The 11,286-nt window shown below is 37.5% G+C and overlaps 1 protein-coding gene across 1 annotated transcript; it reads left to right on the top strand.

Annotated features, from left to right (window-relative positions):
- The first annotated feature begins 262 nt into the window (after nt 1-262).
- On the top strand, nt 263-4,889 carry LOC145992538 (uncharacterized). Its single transcript, XM_083128892.1, has 3 exons — nt 263-766; nt 3,938-4,039; nt 4,827-4,889. The coding sequence occupies exons 1-3, from the start codon at nt 491-493 to the stop codon at nt 4,887-4,889; spliced, it is 441 nt and encodes a 146-aa protein (XP_082985018.1). The 5' UTR covers nt 263-490.
- Nucleotides 4,890-11,286: the final 6,397 nt, after the last annotated feature.

The following is an 11,286-nucleotide window of genomic DNA, read 5'->3' on the forward strand; positions in this document are numbered from 1 at the left end:
GGGTTCGAATCCCGCCTTGGACTGCTGCAACAACTACTACTAATAATAATAATAATGTTATAACATTATTATTATTATTGGTACGTTTATCCTGGTAGGTGCCCACCAAACAAAAATTCGTGGTTGCGCCCCTGCAGCAATCACAATTATTTTACTTCGCCACTTGTTTTCCATAGAAGCGCAAACGTTGATAAATGCGAATGTCATTTGTTTCATCGTCTGCAGCAGAGCTGCTGCTGAGTCATGATTGGTTAAGTTTATTGGATGTGACAGAATAGGTAACGGAAGTCTGTGATAAATTCTAGCAGTTTTACACACAATAACAGGAAATTACTCAACAGCTGTGACTGTAAGTTATGAATTATAGTTTTCCCTGTGAACGAATGTCGTATAAATAGTAAATAAATTATTCGAAGGTGAAGTGTGAGATTCGACTGTTCCTGTAAACCTTCGAGTAAGGCGCTGTGCTTCGAGTGTAGGTGTTGGCAATATGGCAGGCAGGCAGTATTTGAGTGACCCTAGAAATCCATTCTTTTCAACGGATGATGATGACGTCGATGATGCAACCTTCCTTCAACACCCCAAAACAGGATCATCGGGTTACATGTTTCCTAATTACATTAAGCAAGAGGAGGATGATTTGGAGGATAAAAGACTTCAACTCCTGGAAAGGAAACGTCAAATTGAAGAGCGAACAATACAATCGTCACAAAGATCCATAGGCTTGTTACGGGATTCCGAACAAATAGGAGTTGCAACTGCTGAGGTATTGTGTTAATTTCTACCACTTGTTTTACATATTGGCCCAAATTCCTTTTGTTTTATTGCGATTTCATCATGCTACGTATGCAATTTTTACATGATTCGATTTCGATTTACATCTGATACTGTGGAGTATTATTATTAAGTAACTACTTACTGCATGCTTCCTTGACCCTGTTTTTTTACTTCCAGATACTTCTATATAAGGTAACAGTTTCATACATCGGAGACACATTTCTTCATGTTTACAGAAGAAACTATTTACGGAAATGAGTTTCTCTAAGGTTTCCAACGTTAGTCGAGGTATTTTCTTTCATCGTGGTATCTATTTGACCAGGAAATCATGTCAGTGTTTCCAATACCTTTTTTTTAACTATGCTTGCCGAACCTAACCAAACCTAACCTAACTTTATCGGAAATGGTTCGTGGGGCTATTCATCAGCTACCCGTGCATAATGTACAATTTGCACACGTGACGAACACGATAGTAGGTATTTTTCGGTGAAGGTTGGAAACAATGATATTCGAAAACCAAAGAAGCGATATCATTCGCAAAGTAAGCAATATCGCACCGTTACGTGCGTTCGGTAGCTCTTAGAAAAATGCGTTATTTTAGTAGAAAAAGTGTTTGTTTTCGTGTAAAAAGCATAATGGCACCTTGAACTATGTTCCGCAATACACAATTGGTAAGTATGAACCATGCGATACACAAAATATCCGATTTGCCAACAGCCATTCGTTTACTATCAAAAATGTTTGAAGAATTTGTTCAGTACATGCTTTCGTAGTTACGTAGGTGAGTCAGGTTGTTTTTTTTCCCCCAACCAATAACTTTCTTCGAAATTCAAGTAGTACTAATTACATTAAGTGTTTTCTATCGGACGAACACCTCTCACTTATTTCGTCACTTTTTACATTCTTACTTACCTATTGTGCATTGCAAAACATTCTTTAAGGTGAAATATTGCTTTTCTGACGTTTTGTGACTAAAATAATGTCAATAGTAGTCCCACGAACCATACACGGATAGCCCCACGAACCATTCACGATAGCCCCAAAAAACATTTATAAATAGCCCCAGAAACCATTCACGGATAGCCCCACGAACCATTCATAAATGGCAAGGTTAGGTTCGGTTAGGCAAACATAGTGGTCGTAGTAATATTGTGAAAAACACATGATTTACTGCTCGAGCAGATTCTATGATGACAGAAAATATCTCTGTACTAATTTACTATTCTTCTGACAGATTTCTTCATTTTTACAGAAGAAACTACTTACCGTAATAAGTTCCTGTAGCATTGTCTAACATCGGGAATGTGTTTTGTGTCATGTGGGAATGTACGATAGGGGAAATTCATGTTCTTCGTTGAAAATTAATTCTCCGACTGAGAATAGCCTTTGGCGTGTACACCTTCGTACATCATCATGCGTCGTGATTGTGTTTTGTTCATGTTCATTTGGTATCCAGTGTTTCGAACAGTCTGTGTTTGCAACGAAAGTTAGAAACGACGTGTCGTGGATGCGTGGTGAAGTTTGTACCGGGTGTGGAGATCCAGTGGATTTTTTTATTGAACACGGGATCGTGAAGAAAGGAAAGGAATGTCGAAAATGTGGCAGTGAATGTAAGCTACTCGTTAGAAGAAATGGGCTGTGGGTATATGCGTGTTCAAAGAAATGTTCATGATTATATTGTAACTATGTTTGCCTAATATGACGTGTCGTGGATCCGTGGCGAAATTCAGGCAAATTTTCCATATCCTGGAAACTGATTTCTTCAAATTGACAAGTTTGGGCTCATTTGGGGGCAGGTGACTCCGGCCAATTTCTAAATGCCTTTAACAGGGACGTTGTAGAGGTAGCCGGAGCAGAGTGGAGTCGGGGCCGCGGAGGCGGTAGGTCAATTACCCCAGGGGCGGAGCCTGGAATCTGTGGGAAATTTGGACTCTACAATTTCAAACTAAAATAATTTTTTACTTTAAATTTTCCACCAATTCCAGGACAGATAGCCCCAAAAACCATTCACGGATAGCCCCACGAACCATTACAATTTTCTTCGTAAAACAATGCGAAAAAGTTTTTTTAAAAAAATTAGATCACATGAGCTTTGTTCACGAGCATTTCTTTGGTTCCGAAGGTTGAAACCTTGCATAACGAATGAGGCAAGGGAAAAGACTACGAGAAAAAAGTACTCGTAATGTGAAAAATTGCAATTACTTTGATCAATACACGTTAAAGGAATGTTCCGCGAAGCAGTTAAGTAAGTATGAATGTCAAAAATTGACGAAACAAAGAAGTTATAGGTGTCAGACGAATAGTAAATTTTTACCCAAAGGCATGAAGTTTAGTTTTATTTGGAGTTCATGAGTTTTATGCAGATCTTATTTGTGGAATATTTGGAAGTAAGAATTTACAATACCGGACCCCTCGCCGATTTTTGTAATATTTCGCATACTCACTAATTGAGGCCTCCTAATCACAAATTTGAAGTTAAAATTTGGGGGCCACGTGTAGAAATTGAGTGAGGAAATTTTGCCATTACAGTGATACGAAACTAACAATTTTTATCAGTCCGTGATTGCAAATGGCTCACAAACTATTCACGGGTAGCTCCAAGAACCATTCTCGGTAAGGTTAGGTTAGGCAAACATAGTTAAAATTTGGGGTCGTAGAACCATTCACAGTAAGGTTAGGTTAGGGAAGCATAGTTAAAATTTGTGGTCGTTGTAATATCAGGAATATATAAATTTCGTTCTAAAACTTAAAATATTGCAATAATCATTGTTTTCGTGGAGAAATCCAGGGTTTCTGTTCCGATCGCGGACCACTTAATTTAGCTTATTTTGCAATTTCTACACGTGACCCCCAAATTTTAACTTCAAATTCGTGATTAGGAGGCCTCAATTAGTGAGTATGCGAAATATTACAAAAATCTGGGAGGGGTCCGGTATTGTAAATTCGCTCCGATTTGGAATACATAATACAATAGACTGTCCTTTCTATCCTTCCAAGTACACCATCCAAACCTACACAGACTAATACGTTGATTTTTCCATTCAAAAAGTTTGTTGGTGTATTCTGACTTGTTGAATATTTGTATTTATACAAATGCCTTGTATGTAGACTAGTGTATTAAATATATTGTTAATATTTATACATAATTTTCAATTGACAGGAATTGCTGCGGCAAAGGGAACAGCTAGAGCAAACAGAGAAAAGGCTGGATGATATTAACAATACTCTGAGAGTTAGTCAAAAGCACATTCAAAGTATTAAAGTGAGTATAATTTAAAATTATTAACAATGACATAAAACTGATTCATTTTTGGCTTGTAATAAAAATTCTATTCATTATTTGTTTGCTTGTGAAAGCTATTTGTTCTTTTATGCGAATATTCCTGTTTATAGGTAAATCTGTTTTTCTTTTTCATTATCCATACATATACGCGTATATACCTATATATTTAATTGTTCTTATTTGTATTGATATGGAATCCTTTTCATGTTTTTATTTTGTTCTAAATGCATACTCTTTATTCCATTGTATTAATCTTTCAGACAAGGGTCTGTTGTAAGAACGGCCCTAGAGGCCGAAACCTGCCCGCTCCAATAAAGGCGATTTTATTATTATTATTATGCAGAACGAGTGTATGGGTAATCAGAAGAGCTCAAAGTTAATTTTAAATGTGGGATTTTATCTTTGAAAATATTTATATCTAAATTTTCAGCAGCCGAGTTCTTTCCCTTTTGTTTACTAAATACAAAATTCAGTAATTGAAAAAAATGCATGTAAAAAGGAAGAGAGGCTGCATTATCATCACAAAGACCCAATTTATGGTCAATGTGGCTCGTAATTTTGCTTGCACACTCCTAAATACAAACTTACACCCCAGATGGAGAATTCTGGATAAACCCCCATTAACATCTGATTCATAGATATAAGAAAAGTGAAGGTGAATAAAATTAGTATACACACATCTTTGTGAGTAACTGTAAAAAGCATATATCTTCTCTTCATACATGTGCATTTTTATGTGGATGTACATAGTGATTTTATTTTTTAGATTTACAATCTTCAGGCTACTAACTGCATACAGAGTCCATTAGTTACCATAGTCCACTGTTAATCCAACTGAATTGAACTTTTAAGTGCTCTTGTATTTTTATACTTACATTTTGGATAAAATTGTGGGTAAGATTTTACAATACCAGACTCATCCGTAATTTCTATCCTACTTCTTATACTCACGAAATACATAGTCCCGATGAAGTATATGAGTAGAGCCCGGAAGTTCAGGCATTTATTTTCGTTAAAATAGGCAGGCAAAAAGGCATTTATAATGTGGAAAATAGGCACTAAAAATGAAAAAAAAAGGCAAAATAAAGCGAAGAAAGGCACATTTGGAAGTCACTTACTTTTATCTATAATCTCTGGCAAAATGTTAAAAATCTACATTGGGAAGAGCATTTCAATTTTCTCCATCTTGATTACACATAACTACAAGCTGTTTTTTTAAGTTCTCAACATTCATTGATAGTCGTCTGTCAGAGATAATGTTTTTCACAATAGAAAATGATCTTTCTACTTCGACAGAAGTTATTGGAGCATACATACAACAAGCTAATGTAGCTGGACTCAATTTGGTAACAGCATTTTCACCTTTTAGATTATCACAAATTGTTTTCAATTGTTTCAAGTCCTTATTTGCACTCATTGCCTTGTAATCTAGGGGTCCCGGGTTCGATACCCGGTGGAGGCGCATAGTGGTTCGGATCCCACTATAAACTGTAGGTCCAGTCCCGATTAGCCTTACTGTGCACAAAGTGGACTTAAAACACCAATCCAATCAATCAAACCAATTATTTGCACTCACTACACGTTTGCACTTTTCCGCAACAGCTGACCCCTTTTCTCGTGGCACTTCCATCATCTGCTGCATAGATTCCTCGAAGATTTTCATGGATGCTATAAGTCTCTCACCTCTTTTTTCTAGCTTTGTAATTGTCTCTGGCAATGCACCATAATGTGCAAAAATAAACGACAGTTAATTCTTCAGTTCTGAATAGCACAGGAGTTTTTCAATTCACGAATTGAAGCCGCTTCATTTTCTGGAAGAGCATCGATCACCTCACTGATTTTTTCAAGGTTGTTAGCATAATATATAGCTGCTGATATCCAGGTTCCCCATCTTGTCAAGACTGGTTGCGGAGGTAAACTAAGCTCAGGCGCAACTTCCTGAAATTTTCGGGTTCGAGAGGGAGATTTCAGAAATATCTTCTTTGAGTTCGAAATCAACCTCTCCACTTCAGCAGTCAATCATGCACAAGGAAATGTTAACCGAAAGGCAATATCCTAACTGAGCATGAAATACTTTTTTCTCACACTTTTCTCCTTCAGCAATGTTGAAACATGCGTGAGTTCAATATTACTTAAATAAAGTGAAAAATTATTCACATAATAAACGGAAGAAAAATAAATGCCAACATATTTTTTAAAAAAATGGTCAAATTTCATTGAAAAAGGCAAAAAAGGCATTATAATTAAAAATAGGCAGTGGGGTCCCAAATAGGCAAAATGAAAAGGCTTCTAAAACATTCGAAACAACATAAAAAAACGTATATCCGGAAAATTTTTATCAATATATGCAATAGATAAAAAGAGGCATTTTGCCAAACTTCCGGGCTGTATATATGAGGTTAACATGTGGGGGTGACGTGTAGAAGTTGTAAAATAAGTTTTTCAATTACCGCGATCGTTCTCTGTATACAAGCATGGAAACCATGTTTGATGATATGAACACGTGACGTTGCAAATCACTTACACGGGAGCGTTCACTTGATCAGTAATCTGTGTGGTGTGAGGAAGATGGGGTCTGAAGGTAGGAAATAAAGTCCTTTCTTTCATAAGTTTTGCTTTGAAAAAAGCTATTTTTAGTCACTTTCAGTTACATACATATTAATAATACGGGGCATTCGTTCATATTTCGCATACTCAATAATTTAGGACACTTGGTTACGATTGTGTAGTTAAAATTTGTTGCTCAAGTGCCACGAAACTGACATTTTTTTGACAGTGCCTGGTCGCAATTGGCCTTAAACCCCACGAACCATTCACCACGCGTAGCCACATGAACCATTCACGATAAGGTTAGGTTAGGCATACATAGTTAAAATTTGAGGTCGTAGTAATATCAGGAATATATATTTCGTTCCTTAAGTATTGGAAACTCAAAAACTTGCAGTAAATAGTGAAGAATTGTGCATTGTCGGTTGTGATCACAGGCCCCCTTTTTTTTGCAAATTCGACACGTGAGCGCCAAATTTTAACTGCAGATTCATGATTAGGAGCCCTAAATTATTGAGTATGTGAAATATGAACGAAATTGGAGAAGTGTCCAGTATTGTAAAATCGCTCCGAAGTGTGTTTAGAACTGTAGGTCTCATTCGTTGATTATCATTCCTGTTGTATTGTACAGTGGGATGCATAGTATTATCAATCAAATTGTCCATCACTTTATTGTTCATGCACTTTATTTTACCCAATGAGAACTTCAGGAATTAAAAAAAAAAGCTGCCAGGCAAGTTTCTGACCTTTGCACCAACATATGTAGAAAATCTATTACATTTAGAATGCAAGAGAGAAATAAATAAATATGACCATGGACAGTTTGCCAACTAATACTTACGCATCTCACTGTATAAAAGAAGAATATTGTGGATGAAATCTGTGCGTGACATGTTGGGGTAATTTTTACACATTTGACTGATTCCATGTCAAATCACCCAGGCCGTGACACTCGCTGATTCAGATTTTAATGACACTTGGTGTATTTGTGAATACTACCAAGGTATGAACACATGCCAAAATATTATTATGTAGACCTCATAGTTACGGAGAAAGTGGAGGCTAAAGCTTCAGAATTTTACACAAATCGGCCATTGCCGAGCCCATGGTGGTAGCCTGCAGTGCTAAACAGAAAAAGTTATATCTCAGAGTCAAATTGACATCAATGCCATAAACATGTATAGGGGGTGTGGAGTTAGGTCTCAATCCTTTCTTGATCTCGGCCGAAGCTGGGGTTGATGTGATCAGTACCACGCCACTGGCTGCCTTTACCCCCCAGAGTTTCCTCCAGGTACCCACTTTATGTGATGCTGGGTGGGTGCTGGAGCTGCTTAAACAGGTGGAAAAAGTCCCGGTTCTTTCCCCCCCTGGGGATTGAACCTGGGCCTCTCGCATGGTAGTCAGACACCCTAAAGCTTGGCTTCAAAACAAGTCCAAGATGAAAGTTATGCTATAATTACAAGCAAAGTTATGAATTGTTTTACTTGACCTTGTAAGCATACATTTCACATCTTTTATAATGTTGGCAACTCTGCTGCATGAATACTGTGTATCACTGAGGGCTATAATTTTACATATGTAAGTTATTTCACGTCTTGTACTATTCTACCAAATTCCATAAAAATCTGAAATGGGTTGAAATGTTAATTTATTTGTTGTGATTTGGCACGGATTAACCATATGTGTGTTCATAAAACTTGTTTTAAAGAATATTTATTAATAGAAGCGGTGCAAATATTACTAATTTTATTTCATAGCCTTTCAGAATGCCTTGTAGTGGTAATTAGAACTCTGAAGTTTATGACAAATCATCTTTTTGTCTGGGCCTGGTACTAGTCTGTTTCACTTCAGTTAGAACCAGAAAATATTAGTTTTATTTTCCATTTATCGATCTTCCTTTGCTTTTATGTCATTTTGCAGTATTTTTTGCTGGTTTTGTTGCATTTTTCTTCATTTTCAAGGTTTATTTTTCTCTTCTGTTGTTTCGTGAATTTTAAATGCATTACTAGCACAACTTACATATTTACATTTTCTACCATTAATTGAAAGTAGGTCAATACAAAAGCATAATATTATTTTTAACCAAAATCTTTGGCAATTTATTAATTAATTAATTGTGGTAATTTTCCACCAAAAAAATTAAAATATTTGCTGAGGTTCCCTTGTATGTAACCTTAAAGTAAACATATAGAAAACTACATTAGTACTTAATTGCTTCCCCCCCCCCCCCTTTGCCTCCACAGTTCAAACCAGTAAACAACAGGTTGAATCAAATTATTCAACTAGTCTCTTGTAATTTATATTATTATTATAAAAAAAAAGCTATCATTGTAATTTTTTGAAGTTTTATATATATAAATATGGGCCTCCCCGATGGTGCAGTTTTAGCGTCGTTGCCTTGTAATCAAGGGGTCCTGGGTTCGATACCCCGGTGGAGGCTCATAGTGGTTCGGATCCCACTTTAAACTGTAGGTCCGGTCCCGATTAGCCTTACTGTGCATAAAGTGGACTTAAAACACCAACTCAATCAATCATATATATATATATATTTGGTCTAGGAATTAATTCGTTTGGTTGTTACGCACACAATGAAGCTGTAGTTCAAACACAAAATACATAAATACCTTAAGAAAAATATTGTCCATCGCGAGCCACCACTTTCGCCCATCTGTCAGGCAAGTTACGGATTCCGTGGCGAAAGGAGTCCTCATCCTTTGAAGCGATCTAGTCAGAGACCCATTTTTCGATATCTTCTGAAGAAGTGAACCGCTGTCCAATCAAATCAAATCGTTATTCATGCAATCGAACAAGTAGTAGTCCGAAGGAGCAATGTCTGGTGAATACGGTGGGTGGGGTAAAACTTCCCATCCGACATTTTCTAAATAGGTTTTGACCGGTTTTGCGACATGTGGGCAAGCGTTATCATGTTGAAAAATAAGTTTATCATGTCTGTTCTCCCATTCTGGTCGTTTCCTGGCCAGAGCTTGCTTCAAATGCATTAATTGTCGTCGATAACGTTCTCCATTAATAGTTTCACCCGGTTGCAGCAGCTCATAGTACACCACACCTTTCATATCCCACCATATGCACAGCATAACCTTTGCACAGTGAATATCTCGTTTCGGTTGTGATGGACCTGGTTCACCTGACTTCACCCAGGCCTTTTTTTGTTTCGGGTTCTCGTAATGGATCCACTTCTCATCACCAGTAACAATGCGATGCAAAAACCCCTTTCTTTTCTGTCTTTGAAGCTGCAATTCGCAAATGGTTTTTCATCTTTCAAAGTTTGTCTTTCAATTCATGTGGAACCCAATGTGACATCTTTTGAATCATTCCCATGGCTTTGAAAACTGTTGTTTGATCAACGCCTAATGCTTCTGCAAGTTCTTCCTGCGTTTGACCTGAATCCTGATCGAGCAATGCTCTCAATTCTTCGTCTTGAAATTTTTTTGGCTGTACAGGTCGCTCTTGGTCTTCCAGGCCGAAATCACCACTTCTGACACGTTCGCTCAGCTAGCGCATGGTCACCATACACTTCCACCAAAATATGATGACTTTTGGTAGCACTTTTCTGCATGTTAAAGTAATGAAGCAGAACACCCCACAAAAACACTTTATCTGGCATGAACTGTGCCATGTTCAGTTGACTACAAAATGCTGTTGTTGACGCGTCAGTCAACTGCCCTATACTACGAACGATGCGTGCTGACAGGAGTTTTCAATGCATGTGTGGATACATGAAACTGTGGGATAATATGCTCGTTACGCCATCTCTTGTCCAGGCGCACAAATTTATTTCTAGACCAAATATATAAAAATCAAAGAAGGTAAAAGGAAACACTCACCGGACAGTAGAAAAATTCTAAATTTTCGCTAATTTCATAGCATTTAGTCTATTTCTCCTCACACCGATGATGCTATGAAATTAGCGAAAATTTTGACAGGAGTTTTCAATGCATGTGTGGATACACGGAACTGTGGGATAATATGCTCGTTACGCCATCTCTTGTCCAGGCGCACAAATTTATTTCTAGACCAAATATATAAAAATCAAAGAAGGTAAAAGGAAACACTCACCGGACAGTAGAAAAATTCAAAATTTTCGCTAATTTCATAGCATTTAGTCTATTTCTCCTCACACCGATGATGCTATGAAATTAGCGAAAATTTTGAATTTTTCTACTGTCCGGTGAGTGTTTCCTTTTACCTTCTTTGATTTTTACTTAGCCCTTTTGGCCCTCCTTGCTTTTATCCATTATATATATATATATATATATATACAAATAATGAAGGAGACAGTAAACGCTTACCACACGAATAGAAATAATTCAATATTTCGCGATCTGAGTCGCATTTTCAAGACGGTAGATAAAAGATCGACGACACTTTGAGTAGAGGCACAGAATACTGACCGTAGCGTCTCTACGGTCAGTGTTGCCAGAAACAGTTGAAAGGAAACACGAAATACTTTAGCCAGTGTTTACTGTCAGGTGGGTGGGTGGTTTCGGGGAGGAGAGGAAAGAGTTACTGGTTGGCTAGGTTGAGTCCGGGGGGTATAGTGGCGTGCATGCCTGCTATATAGGCCCTTTCCCATCGCCTGCGGAAAGATGTGTCAGAGCGGGGGGGTAAAAGGTGGATGATGGCAACACGGAAGCAGTTATTGAAGGTGGTCCGTGTTG

Source organism: Lepisma saccharinum, chromosome 9 (assembly GCF_977018435.1).
Source record: "Lepisma saccharinum chromosome 9, izLepSacc3.1, whole genome shotgun sequence".
NCBI lineage: Eukaryota > Metazoa > Arthropoda > Insecta > Zygentoma > Lepismatidae > Lepisma > Lepisma saccharinum.